Source organism: Gopherus evgoodei, chromosome 4 (assembly GCF_007399415.2).
Source record: "Gopherus evgoodei ecotype Sinaloan lineage chromosome 4, rGopEvg1_v1.p, whole genome shotgun sequence".
NCBI classification, from domain to species: domain Eukaryota; kingdom Metazoa; phylum Chordata; order Testudines; family Testudinidae; genus Gopherus; species Gopherus evgoodei.
Window position 1 is genome coordinate 155,801,714 of NC_044325.1, and position 20,942 is coordinate 155,822,655.

The 20,942-nt window shown below is 61.2% G+C and overlaps 1 protein-coding gene across 1 annotated transcript; it reads left to right on the forward strand.

Moving 5' to 3' along the window:
• The first annotated feature begins 3,099 nt into the window (after window positions 1-3,099).
• ELOB (elongin B) lies at window positions 3,100-5,402 on the forward strand. The gene is made up of 4 exons (XM_030562072.1): window positions 3,100-3,211; window positions 3,602-3,736; window positions 4,933-5,041; window positions 5,119-5,402. The coding sequence occupies exons 1-4, from the start codon at window positions 3,209-3,211 to the stop codon at window positions 5,229-5,231; spliced, it is 360 nt and encodes a 119-aa protein (XP_030417932.1). The 5' UTR covers window positions 3,100-3,208; the 3' UTR covers window positions 5,232-5,402.
• Window positions 5,403-20,942: the final 15,540 nt, after the last annotated feature.

Genomic DNA, 20,942 nt, shown 5'->3' on the forward strand with positions numbered 1-20,942 from the left:
GTGGGGAAGGGGGAAGACACATTTCCTGTGCCCTTAAATCACAAGCAATTTAAGCATGAAAACTAATTTTTTGTCCCATTTTAAAACATACATTTGCACAGAGTGAAAAAAAATCTCCTAGTATTTTAAGCCCTCAAAAGCAGTTGGCAATTGCAACAAAGCACTGCAGAAAACCCACCCGCACATGCTCCTAAATATTTTAAACAGGAAAACCAACTTTTATAACCATTTCAAAACATACACGGCCCACGTTTGGCACCCTGTATATGTAAGCATCCAAAACCCAAACAGTTTGCGACAAAATACTTCTAAAAAACCCACACACCCCTTCGCCTCCCCCACCTGCCCAAGGTCACGCGTACATTTTCTCAGAGAAAAAAAAAAGTTCAGTGCTTATGCCCCTAAACCACAAACAACTTAAGCATCCAACCTCACTTTTTTAAGAAACCCATTTTTAAAAGGCACATTTGGAAACAAGTGTCAGCAATTTACACGGCGCTCCAGGGTACAGGGATGCTGGCACAGGGTTATTTTGCTTTTCCCCCATGTGGATGTGGGCCTTTGGTTTCAGAACAAGCACAAATTTTGCTAGTATTATTCCCCGAGTGCACAACCCTCGTACAGCCTATTTAATACCAGGTTGTTAAAAACCAGTATGAAGCACAACCGTAGTAAACGTGGGGCTTTACTTGCCCTGGTGAAACACAGTGTGAAGTTGTGCTTTCCGCACTAACCAGCCGACTTTGCAATAAAGACGCATATCATTATTAGCAAGGAGAGCAGGTACGAACAGTAAGAATCTATAATACGTATTTTCAGAGTTAGAAAACCAGCAGCCGAACTGCACATGAGCGCTTGTGAGTTACTGCGTTACCTAGGGAGGTGGTGGAATCTCCTTCCTTAGAGGTTTTTAAGGCCCGGCTTGACAAAGCCCTGGCTGGGATGATTTAGTTGGGATTGGTCCTGCTTTGAGCAGGGGGTGGGACTAGATGACCTCCTGAGGTCTGTTCCAGCCCATATATTCTATGATAGAAACTCCGAATCACTGAGAGATGTGTGGATGGGTCATATTTAAGGAATAATGTAACTAACATTGAAATGTGAGCCCTGGTGGTCTTGGAGTGCAAGATTGTCACCAGGGAATCAGACGGCTCAGTGGTGGCCCACTCAGGTAGCAGCGATCACCCTTCCCCAGGAACGGGGGTGATGGAATTCACGGTTCAGTTCTCTACCCTTGTCTCAGCCCAGAAGAAGTCAATGGAAACCCTTCAAGACAACGGCAAACCATTGGAACCGCATGGAGGTGAAACGGAACGACGGCAGCGAGGGGCTGTCCCTGTCTGTGAATGGAGACAAGCGACTGCTCCAGCAGCTCACAGCTGGAGAAAGCCTCTCTGCGCGTACCTTGATGAGTGGGGACCCGGGGGTGTCCTGGTTCCATGGGGCAAGCAAATACCGCAAAGGAGTGAATTTGGGGGTGACACATGCTACTTTGCTAGCTAGGAAAGGTGACTATTGATCGGGGTAGGCCCTAGTTTGTGTTTTCTGGTTTCTTTTGTACGTGACCGGTTGTTTCCATCTCTCCCACCTGTTTCCAGTTGAAGCTCTGTTCTTTCTGGAATCAATGGGGTCTGCTGGTGCTTTGGGAACGGAGGCTCAGTGGCTGGACACCACAGGTCACACTTGGAAGGGACTCGGGGCTGGGGCATAGGCACCGATGCCACAAGCGCTTCAGGGCTCGAGCACCCATGGAAAAAAATAGGGGGTGCTCAGCACCCACCCGCCGCAGCTAGCAGGAGGCGCTGGAGGCAGCGAGCAGCTGGCAGGAGGGGGATCTTGGGAAGGGGGCAGAGCAGAGGTAGGAAGAGGCAGAGTGTGGGCGGGGCCTCAGGGAAGGGGTGGAGTGGAGGCGGGGCTTTGGGGCAGAATGGGGGTGGAGCACCCACTGAGAAAATTAAAAGTCAGCCAGTGCCTGTGCGCTGGGGTACATTTCTTGTCAAAGGGCAGGGCAGATTAGTCAGCGGAAGCATCGCAGCCTGCTCTGGGATCTGCCCCTACATGCCCCCATGTCCCACTCCCTGCCGGGTCCCAGCTGGGAATTCAGACGTGCAGCTGTAACCTACACACCTCCCGGCTGGGTGTTCTGGCCCATCTAGTGGCACCAAGACCACTAAGAGAGAGAGAGAGAGATAAAAGGAGTTTGCTCTACAGCCTTCACTAAGGGCCACACGGCTTTTAGCTCCTGCAGGAGAGGCTCATGCATTTAGCTCCCAAAGTCCCAGGTTCGATACCACCCACCGACCCCCAGGGTGTGTCGGCATCACAACACCCCCTTGCGTTGCACTGTGTGTATTATCCCCGCGGGTCCATTTTGTCTTCTCTCCAACAGCTGCAGCCCAGGCGTGGCGTGCATGGCGGCCAGTGCCCAGGTGCAGACGCAGGGGGCTCTCGCTGCCATATGAAGTGAGGGCCGGGCCAGGGGCTGGAGGGGCCAAGGCGGGCTTGGCGGTGCTGGAAGATTCGAGGCCAGAGAGGAGGGTCGAGGCCAGCCGGTCGGCTGCGGAAGCCCAGTGGGGCAGGGCTGGCAGGAATGGTGTCAGAGGCAGCGGCACTGCTCAGAGAGAAGTTCGCCACCAGGAAAGTCACACCCGGCACGTCGGCTGGGAGCTGCTCGGGTGTCTTGGCTAAACGTTGGGGCAGGGGCTTGGGTCTGGCTCACAGATCTCAGTCTGGGGAGGGGCTCTGTGCAGCGACCAGGGCTGGGGCATAGAACCCAGGCGTCCGGGCTCACCCCACTCCTTGACCTTCCCAACATGGCGACAAGGCAGTGCTCGCAAAAGGTCATTTGACCTTCTCAAAATGGCTACGGGTAAGTGCTCCTTGAACTTTGACCTTTCCAAGATGGCGAATTGCACACGACCTTCCCAACATGTCGCCCTTCCGCTCTATGGTGGCCAGACGCTGATGTGACCATCCCAACATGGCTGCCCGCGTACGCCTTTTTAACAAATTGACCTTCCCAGCATGGCCGCCCTGCAGGCCTTTCCCCACCTCCCCATTGGTCCTGCAGCTCCTCTGACCCGGCCGCTCTCAAGATGGCGGCCTGCGCGGGGTCGCGCGCTGTGTGTCGCGGGTCGCGCGGTGCAGGCTGGGACAGTGGCGGAGCCTGGGGCTGCGGCTGCGTCTGGGCGAGCGGGGAGCGGCCGGGATGGTGAGCGAGCGAGCGAGACCGACCCCCCCTCCCCCACCGCCGGGACCCCGCCCCCCGGGACCCTGCCCGGGAGCCGCCCCCGCGCTCAGCCGGTGGGGAAACTGAGGCACGCCCGGGGGGGGGCGCGCGGGCCCTTCCCTGAGCCGGTGGGGAAACTGAGGCACGTCCCGGGGGGGGGCGCGCGGGGCCCTGCCCTGAGCCGGTGGGGAAACTGAGGCACGTCCCGGGGGGGCGCGCGGGCCCTGCCGCTGAGCCGGTGGGGAAACTGAGGCACGTCCCGGGGGCGGCGCGCGGGGCTCGTCCCTGAGCCGGTGGGGAAACTGAGGCACGTCCCGGGGGGGGCGCGCGGGCCCTGCCGCTGAGCCGCGTGTCCGCCTGCCCCCCCCCCAGGACGTGTTCCTGATGATCCGGCGCCACAAGACAACCATCTTCACCGACGCCAAGGAGTCCAGCACCGTGTACGAGCTGAAGCGCATCGTGGAGGGCATCCTCAAGCGGCCCCCCGAGGAGCAGCGGCTCTACAAGGTGCGGGGCGGGGGGCTGGTGGGGGCTGGGCAGGGGGTGCGTATGGGGCAGGGGGCTGGTGGGGGCTGGGCAGGGGGCGCCATGGGGCAGGGGCCTGGTGGGGGCTGGGCAGGGGGCGCCATGGGGCAGGGGCCTGGTGGGGGCTGGGCAGGGGGTGCGTATGGGGCAGGGGACTGGGTAGGGGGCTGGTGGGGGCTGGGCAGGGGGTGCGTATGGGGCAGGGGCCTGGTGGGGGCTGGGCAGGGGGCGCCATGGGGCAGGGGGCTGGTGGGGGCTGGGCAGGGGGTGCGTATAGGGCAGGGGACTGGGTAGGGGGCTGGTGGGGGCTGGGCAGGGGGCTGGGCAGGGGGTGCGTATGGGGCAGGGGGCTGGTGGGGGCTGGGCAGGGGGCGCCATGGGGCAGGGGGCTGGTGGGGGCTGGGCAGGGGGTGCGTATGGGGCAGGGGACTGGGCAGGGGGCTGGTGGGGGCTGGGCAGGGGGTGCGTATGGGGCAGGGGGCTGGTGGGGGCTGGGCAGGGGGCGCCATGGGGCAGGGGCCTGGTGGGGGCTGGGCAGGGGGCGCCATGGGGCAGGGGCCTGGTGGGGGCTGGGCAGGGGGTGCGTATGGGGCAGGGGACTGGGTAGGGGGCTGGTGGGGGCTGGGCAGGGGGCGCCATGGGGCAGGGGACTGGGTAGGGGGCTGGTGGGGGCTGGGCAGGGGGTGCGTATGGGGCAGGGGGCTGGGCAGGGGGTGCGTATGGGGCAGGGGCCTGGTGGGGGCTGGGCAGGGGGCGCCATGGGGCAGGGGCCTGGTGGGGGCTGGGCAGGGGGCGCCATGGGGCAGGGGGCTGGTGGGGGCTGGGCAGGGGGTGCGTATGGGGCAGGGGATTGGTGGGGGCTGGGCAGGGGGTGCGTATGGGGCAGGGGGCTGGTGGGGGCTGGGCAGGGGGTGCCATGGGGCAGGGGGCTCGTGGGGGCTGGGCAGGGGGCGCCATGGGGCAGGGGGCTGGGCAGGGGAGGCTGTGGGCCAGGGGCTCTGCAGGGGTCCCGTGCTGCGGGGAGCAGGCAGGGGGGCTCAGCAGGGGGCGCTCTCCCCTTGGCCATCAGTCCCTGTGCCGTGTTATATGCGGCGGTTCCCCAGCTGCCCTGCCCCAGAGGCGGCTGCATCTTTGGGGCTCATGCACCGCAGCTCCGCTCTCCCTTCTCTCTGTCCCAGGATGACCAGCTGCTAGACGACAGCAAGACCCTGGGAGACTGCGGCTTCACCAGCCAGACAGCGCGGCCCCAGGCCCCGGCCACGGTGGGCCTGGCTTTCCGAGCCGGGGGTGAGTGCTTGGGGGGAAGAGGCTATGGGGAGCCTGGGAGGCTGATCCTGCCTCTCTGACCCTCTCTCCTCCTCCAGATGACTCCTTCGAGGCTCTCCGCATCGACCCCTTCTCCAGCCCGCCGGAGCTCCCCGACGTCATGAAACCCCAAGACTCCAGCAGCAGCGCGAACGAACAGGCCGTGCAGTGAGATCAGGGGGATGGCACAGAGACCCATCCTGCCCCCACAGGATGTCTCCCCCGGCCCCCCAACACACAGCCCTCGCCTCCCTGCCTGGGATCAAACCCCCTTCACCAGCCCCCCCGAAATCCACCTTCTCTTCAGTTTGGAGACAATAAAGGTTTGGCTGGTTTTGTGTTACCTGGGTCTGGGGTCTGACACTGAGGCAGGGAGGTTCTCCGGGGATCCCCCATAATCCTCTGGGGCTCCCCAAACCTTTGTCGTATTGGGGGATCCTGGGGCTGCCTCCCTTGAACCTGAAAAACCAGCAAGGTATCCCACCTCTCTGACCATGCCAGCCCCCCCATCTCTTCCACCCAATACCCCACAGCACCCCCTCTGATTGTGCTGTCTCGCCCAGTTCCTCTTTATTACCAGCAGGTCACCCCCCTTCTCATCGCAGACATTAGGGTGCCCCAGGGCTCTCCTATAACATAGAGCCCCCCGTTCCAATCTCTGATATTCGGGTGCCCCAGGGCTCTCCTATAACATAGAGCCCCCCGTTCCCATCTCTGGTCCCACAGGACACCCTTGTACCAAAGGGGCTTTGTGACGACAGGAATTTTGTCATTTTTATGACTCCTGCGTGCCTCGGTTTCCCCAGTGGGGGAAGATCCCTATGTCTGCCCTCAGCCAGAGAAACCCCAGGTGTCTTAGCCAGTGATTTGAGGCCCTGCCACGACCACCTCCCCTCATCTGCCAGGGAGCAAAGGGGCAGGGGACTCACCTTTCCCCAGGGTCAGCCTGCTTGGGGCACCCATTCCCCGGAGCCAGGGGAGGCAGAGCCATCCCTTGAGCCTTTTGGGGGGTTGGGGTAGGTTAGTCACTATGCACACCTGGTCCTCACCCAGCCGTGTCTGGGGGGCTCTCGTGGCTCAGGGATGCAGGGGGCTCCCCCACATTGGAAGGCCCCCTTTGGCCTGAACCCAGCCCCCGGGACAGAGCCCTCCCTGCCCCGCCGGTGGGCTGCGATTCGGTGTGTCTCGGTTATGAGAACCCACCATGGCTGCGCCATGCTCTGCCCAGGTGTATCCATTACGAGCAGCAGCGTCTCAGCTGCTTTCCCCTTCTCTGGGGGGCCCCTGACGCCCTCCGGCTCGCACAGTTCAAACCCTGGGCGGGGAATGTGTTGTTGCATTTTATGAAGCCTGCCTGTGCCTCAGTTTCCCCAGCGGGGGGGATGAGTTTTGCCCGCAGGCCAGCTGGGTGGGTCTGTCCACACTGCAGCATAACCCTAGGGCTAGCAGCACTTGTGTTAACCTCTCCAATGTCTACACTGCAGCCGGGGGTCGGAGCCCACTCAGCCACCCGCCAAAACAGGGCTGCTCTGGCCCCAGCTGGCCGGCACGGCCACAGGTCAGCCCGTGGCCTTGGGGGCAACAGTTCCTGGGCTCCCGGAGCAGCCGTCCAGCGGGGCTGCGTCTACACTGCGAAGGAACAGGGCTCAAACCCGGCTCACGGGGCAACGGAACGGGACTGGAGCCAGCGCGGTGGGAAATCGCCGAGGATGGGGAAGCTGGGCCAGCCCCGAAACCAAAGGACCTAGGGGCGAGGGGGAAGTGGGGGCTGCTGGAGGACATGCGGAGCCGACCCCGGAGGATGTGGGAACCCCTGGGGGTCTGGCACGTTGGAGAGAGAGGCTCTTCTATAGGATTCTTCCAAAGCTGGGGGGGCATAGTGCTGGTCATGGTGTCTGTGACATGCCCCCAGGCCCATCAGTGATACTGGGGTGCCCCAGTGCTCCCCTATAGCACCGGGTGCCCTATTCCCACCACTCAGACCAAGGTGCCCTGCAGCTCCCCTATAACACAGGGTCCCCTAGTCCCACCACTCATACTGGGGTGCCCCGTAGCTCCCCTATAACACAGGGTCCCATAGTCCCACCACTCATACTGGGGTGCCCCGTAGCTCCCCTATAACACAGGGTCCCCCAGTCCCACCACTCATACTGGGGTGCCCCATGGCTCCCCTATAACACAGGGTCCCCAGTCCCACCACTCATACTGGGGTGCCCCCCAGCTCCCCTATAACACAGGGTCCCCCAGTCCCACCACTCATACTGGGGTGCCCCCCAGCTCCCCTATAACACAGGGTTTCCCAGTCCCACCACTCATACTGGGGTGCCCCAGGGCTCCCCTGTAGCACTAGGTCCCCCATTCCCATGACTCCTACCAGGGTGCCTCACAGCTCCCCTATAACCCAGCCCCTGCTCTTAACCCTGAGTCTGAGCCCCCCCCACCCCCCAGCTGCCCGTGGTCTGCAGACAGGGCTGGGAGCAGTGAAGGGGCCTGCCTGGCTCTGAGCCAGGGAGTGACCCCCAGGGCCTAGAATATGGTCCAGAGGGGGTGGAGCGAGGTCACATGGGGTAACAACAGGGGCACTGTGGGATCACGAGGGGTCACAACAGGGTCACCATGGGCTCAGGAAGGCAACGGGCTGCCAGAGGCAAATGTCAATTTTGGGTCAAGAAGTCATATGGGTAACAGCTGGGCCAATGGGGTGGGGAGGGAGCAGACGCCCAATGGGTCAATGTGGGGCCATGTGGTCACGGGTGGGTTACAAGGGGGGGCTGCCCATCCAAGGGGGGGTTAATGCGGGGGAGGGGGTCACATGGGGAAATCAAGCACTCCAGCCGCCCCCCATCCATGGTGTGGGAAACCTCCCCGGCTCAAACTCAAACACCCCCCACATCCCGGCCGGGTCTCAGCCCCCCCTGGCTCAAGCCGGAACAAGCCCCGGGGGGGGGGGGCTATTTTAGCCACATGGCAAACAGCAGCCCCCATCTCTGTAAGGCAGAGAATCCGGCTCCCCCCCAACACAAAGCTCAGACCCCCAAAAGCACCAACCCCCCCCCTCGCGCTCTGCCTATGGGGTTGCCAGCCTGTCGCTGTCTCTGGAGCTGTTGGGGGGGAGGGGTCCTTGTCTTTCTAGCCCCCCCACCAAAAATAATCATACACTCTATACACACCAATTTCTGGCTCCTGACACCCCACTGACCTTCCGGGGGAGGTGCGGGGGGGGCTGATGAGGCTGCGATAGAAGCCCCCGGCCGGGCCCGGGCTGAATAGCTCAGAGGACGTTGCTGTGACGCGGGCTGAGTCCCTTGGCCAGGGGAGCATCTCGTCCACCAACAGCAACCGGGCCAGGAAAATCAGTCCGCCGCACACACGCACCCTTGTCACTCTGCACCCTCTGGCGAGCTGGGGGGTGGAATTCACGCCCAGCTCCGTCACGGCCCCGCCAGCCCCATGGGACGCACTCCAGTGCCAGCCAGGAGCAGCAGGCACCCTCTGGGCACTGCAAAGGCCAGAGGGAAACTGAGGCAGGCAGTGGCCACATACAACGTGACAGGAACGGCCCATTTCATCTCACCAGGGATCAACTGGCTGGCGTTGGGTTCGCATGGATGCGGGGTCGTGAAGGTGAACCCAGGGGGTCAGCCCAGCCAACCCCACGCCATAATGAGCCCAGCTGGGAGCTCCAGGTGCTCTGCAAAAGGCCGCTCCGGTCTCCGGCTAGCCCTCTCCCAGCTCTTGCCACCTCCTGGCCCTGGCGTCCCGTGTGAATTCCCCATCGCGCCCTCCCCAGTGGTCAGCTAGTTGCCAGGTTTGTCGTCGGCAATTCGACTGGCAAGTGAAACAAGCATGTGCTCAAACACTTGTACCTGAAAGGGGCCACGGGGTTTGAAATGTGTGACCCACAGCCTAGCTCCCGCCCAGCAGCCGCTGGGTTTTATGACACCGTCGGCGCGGCCGCTAGCCAATCGCCTCGTCTCACGGTTACGCTGTGTAAGCGGGGTCCGACTGAGCTCGCCCCCGACAGCTAGTGCGGCGCTGGGAAAGGCGGCAGGCCCCGGCTGAGTTTGCACGAACACCCCCGCACTGCCTAGTACCGCGCTGTGTTGCCCAACTGAGCCGCGTTGGCGAGTGTCACAACGTCAGTGAACTACGGCTCTGGGGAATTGTGTTGGCTGAGGCACAACTAAGCTCAGCTCTCCGTGACTGAACGCCAAGCCCTGCCTGCCACCAGCTCTCACGCTATTTTGTGAGTGATGCACCCAAATAACCGCATGGTTCAGTTTATTCCCTGACGCTTGGCCTAGAGCGGATTACGTACTGTGTATTTTATGGCTTTTAATGGGTAATTTTGCATAAGTTGAGCGTTATACCCGGATGCACAGACACGCTCTGGGTTTGGGATCATTTTAACCTGAGCTTTAATAAAAACTGGGGATGCAGCGTTGTTAGCCGTACTGTATGAGGAAGGGGCAGCAGAACAGTGCATAGCCTGTCCCGATTCAGGGGGTCACCCTCAGTGCTTAATCTGTGCCAGTTCAGAGCCCCGCTCGAAGGGCTCGGCCCTGCTGCAGGACGGCGTTCGGGTGCAAGAGACGGCCCAGCAGCGAGGTTCCCCCGAGAGCTGAAATCCCAGAGCTGGTGGGACCTCAGGAGCCCGACTCGCAGGTGGCAGATGAGGGCGCAGGGCCATCGGGGACGGAGCGCTGGAGCGAACGGAGGCACGACAAACAGCTGCCAGAGCGAGGTGCCCTGTCCCCCCTCACCTGCCAGGGTGGGGAGATGAACTCACGCGAATGGGCCTCTGGGTCGCTGCTGACCACGCCGCGGCGTGGGGGGCCAGGGAAGGAGGCGGGAGGGGCACGGTGCTAAAGGAGCAGTTGTTGGTTGGACTATGGTTCAGTGACTTTGCTCTAGGATGCGAGATTTGTGCCTGGGAAACGTTTATACATTTACGTTTATTAATAGGCCAAAGATTTTTAAAATGCATTATTTGCCAAGGCTGTTATCTCACCTCAGCGCCATCACGAGAGGTCATAATCTGGGGAAGTTTCTGTACTAAACAGTTTAATTATTGTAATTAATTTTTACATAAGAGCATAAAAACAGCCATACAGGGTCAGACCAAAGGTCCATCTAACCCAGTGTCCTGTCTTCTGACAATGACCAGTGCCAGGTGCCCCAGAGGGAATGAACAGAGCAGGGAATCATCATGTGATCCATCCCCTGCCGCCCATTCCCAGCTTCTGGCAAACAGGCTACAGGCACCATCCCTGCCCAGCCCGGCTAATAGCCATTGAGGGACCTGTCCTCCATGAACTTATCCAGTTCTTTTTTGAACCTTGTTATGGTCTTGGCCTTCACAACATCCTCAGGCAAGGAGTTCCACAGGTTGACTGTGTGTTGTGTGAAGAAAGATTTCCTTTTGTTTGTTTTAAACCTGTTGCGTATTCATTTCATTGGGTGGCCTCTAGTTCTTGTGTTATGACAAGGAGTAAACAACACATCCTTATCTACTTTCTCTACACTAGTCAGGATTTTATAGCCCTCAATCATATCCCCCCTTAGTCACCTCTTCTCAAGCTGAACAGTCTCAGTCTTTTTAATCTCTCCTCATACGGAAGCTGTTCCATGCCCCTAATCGTTGTTGTTGCCCTTCTCTGAACCTGTTTCAACTCCAATCGGTCTTTTTTGAGATGGGGTGACCAGACCTGCATGAAGTGTCCACGATGTGGGCGTACCGTGGATTAATATGGTAGAAGTGGAGGTGCTTGGTTTGCCAGACCGATTAGCAAAGCCAGTGCTGACCATCTACGTGAAAAGGCTGCAAACCACCAACCTCGGGACCGCAGCGCGCTGCAGAAAGCCTTGTAAGCCAGTCACTGGCAAAGCCAATTTTAGAAGTGCCTCGTGCGGCTGTTAAGAATGCTGGAGCCCCAACGCAGTGTGCACAGACAAACATACCTGCGGTACCCCCACCCCCATTGCAAACTGGAGGCCAACGTTAAGGGCATCAGCACTTGTTGGACACTGGTTCCTACCAAGCCTGGCAAAGGCTCACCAGCTTTCTGCACGACACTCAGCTGAGTGGTGAGAAGCAGGCGAAAGGCTCAGCAGTAGAAACTGTGACGCACCCCTTGCGCCACACTCAGAAAACGTCCAGCATGGCCGATGAATGCACCAGTGCAAAGGCACACCAAGCAGTAAGTCATTGTGTACATTAGCTTGCTGTCCGGGGAGGGTCAGTAGATGCATTTCTAGATGTTCACGTTACAGAAGACGCATCGGTTGCATCTGTGACAACCCACATCGCACAAGAGTTAAATGCTTGTCAATTGGGCCCCAAACAGACGGCTGCTTGTGCATTTGATGGAGCTGCAAACTTCTCCATGAGACATGGTGGACACAAGCTTTGCTCAGAGAAAAGTATCAGAGGGGGAGCGGTGTTAGTCTGCATCTGTAAAAGCAGCAAAGAATCCTGTGGCACCTTATAGATGAATCCAATGAAGTAGTTATTCACCCACGAAAGCTCATGCTCCAATACGTCTGTTAGTCTATAAGGTGCCACAGGACTCAGAGAAAAGTGTGACCCTAATCTCTCCTATACACACTGCAGAGGCCGTCTACTCCAACCAGCTCTAGTACGAGCTGCAGACTCTTCAAAAGGCATTTAAAAAGCTATACATTTAATGTCTTCCTTACATTCTTTTTTCAGCAAGAGTCCAAAAAGACTGAATATCTTGGCGAATATAGAAGATACACTGGGACTGAAGTTCAAATTAGTCCAACCCGGGAAAACCCTCTGGCTTTCTCCTGAGTGATCCTTGGCTGTTGTCTTAAAATTACTCCAGCCGTTATTACTGGCTTTGGAAAGTATCTACCAAGATGGGATGGATCTAAGTAGTGAGGCTGGTGGATTATTTTCGCTACTGTGTTCAGAGAAGACTATTTCCACTCTCCCTCTTGTAAATCTTCTGTTGAAACCACTTGGGTCATTACACAAGGCCCTCCAGGCACCTGCTACAACAGTAGGAGATCTTCATCCAGCAATGGACGCTACCCTTGGATCACCCAGAGAGCTATCGATTGAAAACGTACTGGGAGAAGCACAGACGTCAGTCTGGAAGTTGACTAATGAAGGAACTTTTACTGAATCCTTAGCTGAAGAGGACAAGAAGGGTTTGGAAAAGTCAAGTACACAGAGTTGATTCTTACAAATCTACAACAGCCACTTTTGGATTCTATCAGCGTCTGCGTAGGATTTACAGAGGCCTGTCCTGTAAACCACCGACAGTTGAGTGGATCGAGGCGCTACCAGCATTGTGTTGCCATGTTATCAGGACAGAAGAGAGAATTTGAACACGCAGTGGAACGTCATAGGATGAATGAGCGAACATTTGACTTCAGCGTCTTATCAACACGAGAGGCTCGGCCGAATCTTTGTGCTCTGTTTCCTGGGAGGAGAGAAGTAGGGATTCATCTCCTGCTACTCCCAGTCACAACAGCTACAGGTCAGCATCTTTTTCCTCACTGAACAGAGTTTTGTGTTCTGAACGGCGTCGCCTCCTGCCTGACCCCGAGCAGATGGGGAAGGCCTGGCTCTACCGGACACGCGAGAAGCCACCAAAGATGAATGCCCTGCGTTCGAGAAGTTCCTCAACAGAGTTGTGCCAAATTACAAGATGAACCCAAGAGGGCTGGAACTGCCTGGCTTCGCAGAAGGCCAGAAGAGCCAGTTTCCATTTGCGTGACGATTTTAAAACACGAGTGAAATTGAATGAAATGGTTGGGAGACGTTTTTCACTTTTTACGATGGTGCTGTAAGCCCCCCTTCGCCCTCACCCCTCGGCCTTCACCCCCTGGTGTATTCGAACACCCCTGCTCATTTCAATTCCTGGGGGGGACACCGGTCCCGAACTGGATCCCGCCCATCGAGAGGCTGGCTACGGGGGAGAGAGACACGTTCCCAAGTGGGACGGCCCAGGCATGACGACAGGGTCAGGTTCAGCCCAACCTTTCAGGTACGTCCAAACGGCAAACCCCTGCGGGGGCAGCGCGGCTCAGAGCTCAGAGCCCAGCTGTACACATTCAGGATCAAGCCCCTGGGCTAAAAACGCCAGGAGAGATGTTCCCGCTTGGGTTGGGACTCAGGGGCTGAAACCTGGCAAAGGTCTCGGACCTTGGGGTCCAACACCACAGAGAGCAGGGGGGCTACGTGTCGGGAGTGAGGGGCACCAGCAGAACTTGCGGGGGGAGTCAGGGCTGGGCTAGCAGGGGCTACAGGTCGGGAGGGAGGCGCTCCGGCAGAGCTGGGGGGCCAGGGCTGGGCTGGCAGGGGCTGCGGGTCGGGAGTGAGGGGCACCGGCAGAGCTGGGGGGGGCAGGGCTGGGCTGGCAGGGGCTGCAGGTCGGGAGTGAAGGGCACCGGCAGAGCTGGGGGGCAGGGCTGGGCTGGCAGGGGGCTGCGGGTCGGGAGTGAGGGGCACCGGCAGAGCTGGGGGGGCAGGGCTGGGCTGGCAGGGGCTGCAGGTCGGGAGTGAGGGGCACCGGCACAGTTGGGGGGTCGGGGGGGGCTGGGGCTGTTTCTATATTTACAGGGCTGAGTTTCCGGCCTTCTCGGCACTGCTCTGTGGTTTGGGGCAGGCGGGGGGGGGGGCGGGTCCATTGGGCGCGGTCTCGAATCGGCGGCGTCATGGAAAAGTCCAGAGCGGGGGGCCGGGGGAAGGGTTGTGTGGTTCTCCCTGCGCCCATTCTGTCCTCTGGGGGGGGCTGTGATTGGGTTGGGGGGCACGGTCTGCATGTTGCCTGTGGGGGGCAGCGCTTCCCCCTACTAGAGGGGGCCAGGGGGGTGGCTATGGCTGGGTCATGCACCAGCCAGTGGCTCGGGGGTGGGCAGGGGGGGTTGAGGCTCATTGAACCAGTGGATCCCAGAGCACCATGTGCCCAGACCCAGACACTGGGGGACAAACACCCCCACACCACGGCCCCCTTCCCCATCCCAATCCTCCCCCCCAGAGCCCCTCCATCCCCTCCCCCCCATCGGGCGCCTGCAAACCAGGGCCTGACAATAGCAGAAGTCGCAGCTCAGCCACATCCTGGGGCCTCGGGGGGGGGGGGGGGGGGGACAGATGGCTCCTCCCCCCAGGGGCCACTTGTGCCCATATAAGGGCATAAGCCCCATCCCACTGCTCAGGGGCCCCTGTGGGACACATCCTGGGGCTCAGGACTCCTGGGTTCTATCCTGGCTCTGGGAGGGGAGTGAGGGCTGGTGGGTGAGAGCGGGGGGCGCTGGGGGCCAGGACTCCCGGGATCTCTCCCAGCTCTGGGAGGGGAGTGGGGTCTGGTATTCAGAGCCAGGGGGGCTGGGAGCCAGGACACCTGGGTTCATCCCACTGCCGGGGGCCCCCCAAATCTGCCCCACCCTCCTCCACCTGCTGAAAAGCCCTTTTATCTCCGGGAAGCCGTCTGACTTTCAGGGTGGGAGCCACTTCCTGTCCCAAAGCCCCTGACACAACTTCCTGTCTGATGTGAGCCTCAGATCACAGGGCCCAACCATAGGGTTAACCCCCCCGCAGACCTGACTCTCTAGGCTGAGCTCCCATAAGCTCCCCCCTGCACTGAGATGCAGCCCCCATGCCACGGTTCAGTTCCCCCCTCCCTCAGCCACGGTTCAGTTCCCCTAGCTCCAGCGACCCGGCACCTCCCACCCCCAAAGACAGGAGGAGGAAGCAGGGCCTAGGGGTCGGGCTTGTGGGGGAGGGGAAGCCACCCACCTACACCTGTGGGGCTCCACCCCCCCAGCTCTGCCGGTGCCCCTCACTCCCGACCCGCAGCCCCTGCCAGCCCAGCCCTGCCCTGCCACCCCCAGCTCTGCCGGTGCCCCTCACTCCCGACCCGCAGCCCCTGCCAGCCCAGCCCAGCCCTGCCCCCCCAGCTCTGCCGGTGCCCCTCACTCCCGACCCGCAGCCCCTGCCCCCGCCCTTCCACAAAACGTTATGAATTTTCCATTCACACTTGCACCAGATGCTCCCTAACCACTAAAATTAAGGTCATGGCGTTAGCCAATTTTGCAGGGAAGGGGATGGCAGGACCTGGTGGCAGGTGGGGAGCAGGGAGCCAGGAGGCGTCGATGGGGATGGGGGAACTGGGAGCTAGTGGGGGGGGGGTGCAGGTGCCTTTTCTGCTGTCCCCCACCCCAGCTCCACTGTACTCACCCACAGGCCTGAGCTGGGCCAGGCCAGGTCTTGGAGGTGGGGGGGACCGTCAGGGTACTTGGCTGCCTATGGGGGGTGGGGGAGTCACTGTGTGTGGCCCCCCCTTTGCCGAGCACCCCACAACACTAGCTCTTAGCACATGATGGAGGGCCACAAAGGAGACTGGCCACAGCAAACCCCACCCCCCATGTCCCAGGACAGGCCTCAATCCCCGGACCCCTTCTGCCCCTGAGGAGAGAACCCAGGAGTCCTGGCTCTCAGCTCCCCCTGCTCTAACCCACCAGACCCCACTCCCGGCTGGGCTAGCAGGGGGCTGCGGGTCGGGAGTGAGGGGCACCGGCAGAGCTGGGGAGGCAGGGCTGGGCTGGCAGGGGCTGCGGGTCGGGAGTGAGGGGCACCGGCAGAGCTGGGGGGGCAGGGCTGGGCTAGCAGGGGGCTGCAGGTTGGGAGTGAGGGGCACCGGCAGAGCTGGGGGGGGGGCAGGGCTGGGCTGGCAGGGGCTGCGGGTCAGGAGTGAGGGGCACCAGCAGAGCTGGGGGGCAGGGCTGGGCTAGCAGGGGCTGCAGGTCGGGACTGAGGGGCACCGGCAGAGCTGGGGGGCGAGCCCAGGGCCAGGGTAGCAAGGGCTGCGGGTTGGGAGTGAGGGGCACTGGCGGAGCTGGGGGGGCAGCACTGGGCTGGCAGGGGGCTGCGGGTCGGGAGTGAGGGGCACTGGCGGAGCTGGGGGGGCAGGGCTGGGCTGGCAGGGGCCTGCGGCTTGGCAGTGAGGGGCACCGGCAGAGCTGGGGGGGCAGGGCTGGGCTGGCAGGGGCTGCGGGTCGGGAGTGAGGGGCACCGGCAGAGCTGGGGGGGCAGGGCTGTTCTAGCAGGGGCTGCGGGTCGGGAGTGAGGGGCACCGGCAGGGCTGGGCTGGCAGGGGCTGCGGGTCGGGAGTGAGGGGCACCGGCAGGGCTAGGCTGGCAGGGCCTGTGGGTCGGAAGTGAGGGGCACCGGCCAAGCTACCCAAGCCAGCTCTCACCCCTGGCCTTTTAACGGGCCTGGAGGAGACGGGGGCTGGGGGGATTGTTCCCCTTTCTGGGTCAAGATCCCCTTCCTGCCACCATGCGGGCCTGGGTCCGTTAACGCCGCACGGCCAGGCGGTGAAGCTATGCACAGAGCTGGGAAGGGACTAGAATTTCCACTGTCAGGCCCCACTTCGAGCCATGGCCCCCCACTTCCTGTGGTTTCGGGGGGGGGGGGGGGGGGGAAGGGCGGCAGATCACATGACTAGTGCAGGGCGGGGGAGGGGCGCGCATAGTGGGAGGGCTTCAGGTCAACCATAAAAAGCCCCAGCACCGGCTCCTCGCTCTCTCTCCTCTGCAGGTTGCTGACTGGAGCCCCCACCCTCCCGCCACAGCCACAGGTGGGTTTCTCACACTACGGCGATGCAGGACTCCTGGGTTCTCTGCCCGGCCCTGGGAGGGGAGTGGGGTCTAGTGGTTAGAGCAGGGGGGCTGGGAGCCAGGACTCCTGGGTTCTCTCCCAAGCTCTGGGAGGGGAGTGGGGTCTAGTGGTTAGAGCAGGGGGGCTCAGAGCCAGGACTCCTGGGTTCTCTGCCCGGCTCTGGGAGGGGAGTGGGGGCTGGTGGGTCAGAGCGGGGGGGGGCTGGGAGCCAGGACTCCTGGGTTCTCTCGCCAGCTCTGGGAGGGGAGTGTGGTCTAGTGGTTAGAGCGGAGGGGGCTCGGAGCCAGGACTCCTGGGTTCTCTCTCTCTGTGCCTCAGTGGCCCCAGTTCTGGAGCTGTGGGGGGAGTCGCTGTGCTGTCTGGTGCCTGCTGTGCCCCATCCAGGAGGGGAAGTTTCAAACCCGCGCAGTGGTTTATGCAACAGCAAAATGGCGCCTGATCGCTCTTCCACCCTGGCGGGCGGGGCGAGATCCTTCCTGGGTCCCGCTTCTGGGGCGCAGGGATGCCAAGTCCCAGAGCACCTCCCTGTTGGGTCCCCCCATTCTGGGGTCCCCCATGCTGCTTCACCCCTCCACCCACCTCTTCCTCTTGGGGGTCATGCCCTGCTCACTGCAGGGGGCAGTAACTGGGGGTACAGGCTCAGAGCCCCTCTCCTCCCAACCAAGCAAACAAGGATTTGGGGCTCATCCCCCCCCCAGCTTCTAACATCAGGAAGTACCTTGCTTGACCCCCACACATGTGAGCTGGATACAGGGCACAGGTAAGAAGGCGTCCTTTGCTCCAGGCTGGGAGCCAGGACTCCTGGGTTCTCTCTCGGCTCTGGGAGGGAAGTGGGGTCTGGTGGATTAGAACAGTGGGGGTCTGGGAGCCAGGACTCCTGGGTTCTCTCCCCAGGGCCGAGAGGGGTGTGAGGTCAAGTGGTTAGAGCAGGGGTGCTGGGAGCCCAGAGTCCTGGGTTCTCTCCTGGCTCTGGGAGGGGAGTGGAGTGGAGTCTGGTGGTTACTAATTATTTCTTGCCTTATTTGCCACCTATCAAACCGCTGCTCACTGCCCCCATCCTCCTGAGTTAGTTTCCTGCCCCGGTGATGCTCTGCTCTCGGCTCTGTCCGTCTCCCGCGGCCGGCGGCCCTGGAAGGAACAAGCAGTCGGCTGCCACATTAGGAACTGAGTGATTCCCTGTGCCAGGATTAGCCACGGCCTAGGAAATGCTACGGCGCCGCTTCTCGTTTGCTGTCAGTGCTTGCCACTAATTAGCCCCTGCACGACGCTGCATTTGCAGCTAGAAACTAACAATAATTGGTCAGAACTGCATAATTATTAGTCTCTTACTAAGCATAGTAGGTATTAATCACCATTTTCTAAGGAGTAATTCAATGAAGACCCTGAGGTCTGGGAGTTCAATCTTTCCTTGCCAGCTAACGAGCAGCAGATCCACCTTTGAGATCACGAGGAGTCGTTTGGTAGTTGGCAGCGGGTGTGGCGATGGAAGCAGAGCCAGAGCTTTATTTTAATCTAGTCATTAGAGAATTACTAATTCACCAATCACTGCAACTGTTAAATCCGTCTCAGTTCATAAGTGATCGTTAGCTCATAACCATCACCATACGAGTCATTATTTTGTTGCTAATTATACGGAACTACAGCTCTGGGAGGGGAGTGGGGTCCAGTGGTTAGATGGGGGGGGGCGGCTAGGAGCCAGGACTCCTGGGTTCTCTCCCCAGCTCTGGGAGGGAAGTGGGGTCCAGTGGTTAGATGGGGGGAGGCGGCTGGGAGCCAGGACTCCTGGGTTCTCTCCCCAGCTCTGGGAGGGGAGCGGATCTAGTGGATCAGAGCAGGCAGCTGGGTGCCCGGATGCTGACAATCCGACACAGGGCCCCTGAACCGGCCCCCTCTGCTTGTGGCTCCCTGTTTGTTCACCCAGCCGGGGACCGCAGGCAGCGGGAGCTGAGGGAAGGGCAGGGGAGGGGATGGGGCAGCCGGAGCCTGGCACAGGCAGTGCCCACCGAGGGACGCCGCCCGAGGACTGGCACCGATACGGACAGTGCACTCCTCCATAAAGTAGAAAGCACTACTAAACCGCCGCGTCCTGTGTAGTGTTTCCTACTTTATGGATGAGTGTACTGTGAGCAACAGGACGAGAGACCGTTGCGCCAGGGGCCGGGGCCCCAGGCGTCCGGGGAGGGAACCCAGGAGTCTGGCCCAGGGCTGAGAGGAAAGGGGTAGGAGCAGGAATCCAAGACAACGGGGGCCTGGGCAGAGAAACATGGGGAGCGGTTCCCAGCGCCAGAGGCGGGGAGCATTGGTGGAAGGGGACGGAGGAGTCCAGATCCGGTGGTGGGAAGAGGATCCGGGCACCTGGGGGACAAAGAAGATCCTGGGGGCAGGACCCAGGCATTGGAGAAGAGCAAGGAGCCAAGGGAAGCCGGGGTATCAGAATGGAGGGACCCAGGAGTCTGGGACTTGGGGATGAAAAGCCCCCTGAGATTCCAGCAGATTTAGGAGCAGGAGAAATGACGATATCAGGACCCCAAACTCGAGGAGCAGCCAGGGTCTGCTTGGACGCCGGCCTGGGAGACGGGGGCAGGTTTCAAATCTTTACTGGGGCAAACCAGCTATAGAAGGTTGTTATCCGCACAACGCCGGGGAGCAGGGATCTAGGGACCGTACCTCAGCCAGCATCTGTATTCAAATAAACTGCTGCATTAAAAGACAAAAACTCATCACCTGCCTCCTCACTCATTCGTCTGGCGTGGAGATGCAGCCACCTCTGGGGTGGGGCAGCTGGGAAACAGCCACATGTAACACCGCAGTAGGATGGCTCACCTGGCACCGAGAGGCAGCCACCTCTGGGGCGGAGCAGCTAGGGACAGCCACATATAACACCGCACAGGGACGACTCACCTGCAGCTGCGATGCAGCCAGCTCTGGGGTGGGGCAGCAGGGGAACAGCTGCACAGCGATGCCGCAGAGAAGATGGCAACACAAAGTGTGAGGTAAAATCCATTCCGGGGCTGAGGGCGAGTGAGGGAGGCAGAACCGAAGCCCCTGGTTTGGGGCTGGACCCAGACTCCGGGGCTTAGGGACAGCTTTGGAGGAAATGCTGCAGCTTAGATTCACCCGGCTCCCTGCACCACAGCATCCCCCAGCACCACACTGGGGCATGGGGCCAAAACTGGCTGCCAGGTGAGAGCGCCCCCTGCTGAGTCCTTCCCCACAGCACAAAACCATTGCAACCACCCTCCTACCCCACACAGGAGAAGTAGAGCCTCGAGGGGCACAGGCAGAGCCCTGTGAGGAAAAGGCGCCCAGGCTGGGCTAGCAGGGGCTGCGGGTCGGGAGTGAGGGGCACCGGCAGAGCTGGGGGGGGGCAGGGCTGGGCTGGCAGGGGCTGCGGATCGGGAGTGAGGGGCACCGGCAGAGCTGGGGGGGCAGGGCTGGGCTGGCAGGGGCTGCGGGTCGGGAGTGAGGGGCATCGGCAGGGCTGGGCTGGCAGGGGCTGCGGGTTGGGAGTGAGGGCACCGGCAGAGCTGGGGGGCAGGGCTGGGCTGGCAGGGGCTGCGGGTCGGGAGTGAGGGGCATCGGCAGGGCTGGGCTGGCAGGGGCTGCGGGTTGGGAGTGAGGGGCACCGGCAGAGCTGGGGGGGCAGGGCTGGGCTGGCAGGGGCTGCGGGTCGGGAGTGAGGGGCACCAGCAGAGCTGGGGGGGCAGGTCTGGGCTAGCAGGGGCTGCAGGTCAGGAGTGAGGGGCACCGGCAGAGCTGGGGGGGGCAGGGCTGGGCTGGCAGGGGCTGCAGGTCGGGAGTGAGGGGCACCAGCAGAGCTGGGCGGGGGGGGGACATGAAATGGGACTTTCCAGGCTGTACCAACACGTGGGGAGACCAGGGCTGGACTTGGTACATCCCGCTGCCCTTGCCAAGGGCAGTGCTGCCCTCTTGTGGCTGTGGCCGACACGGCAGCAGCAGGTTCCGGAGCCCCCCGGGCCCTGCCTGTCCCTCCATAAAGGGGTTCACTGGAGTGACCACCCCCTCCCCAGGCCCGTGTTACGCAGGGATCCCTCCTCGGCTTGTTCCTGCCCCCCCGTCCGCATGGGGAAGCACCCCCCGTTCCTGCCCGCCGCTGGGGGTGGGGGGCAGTTTGGGGGGGCCCCGCCGCCCCCCGAAAGACATAGGCACCCGAGGAAAGGGAGGGGGCGCAGGCTCTGCTTTTCGTCATTTATTTCACAGAAAAGTCTC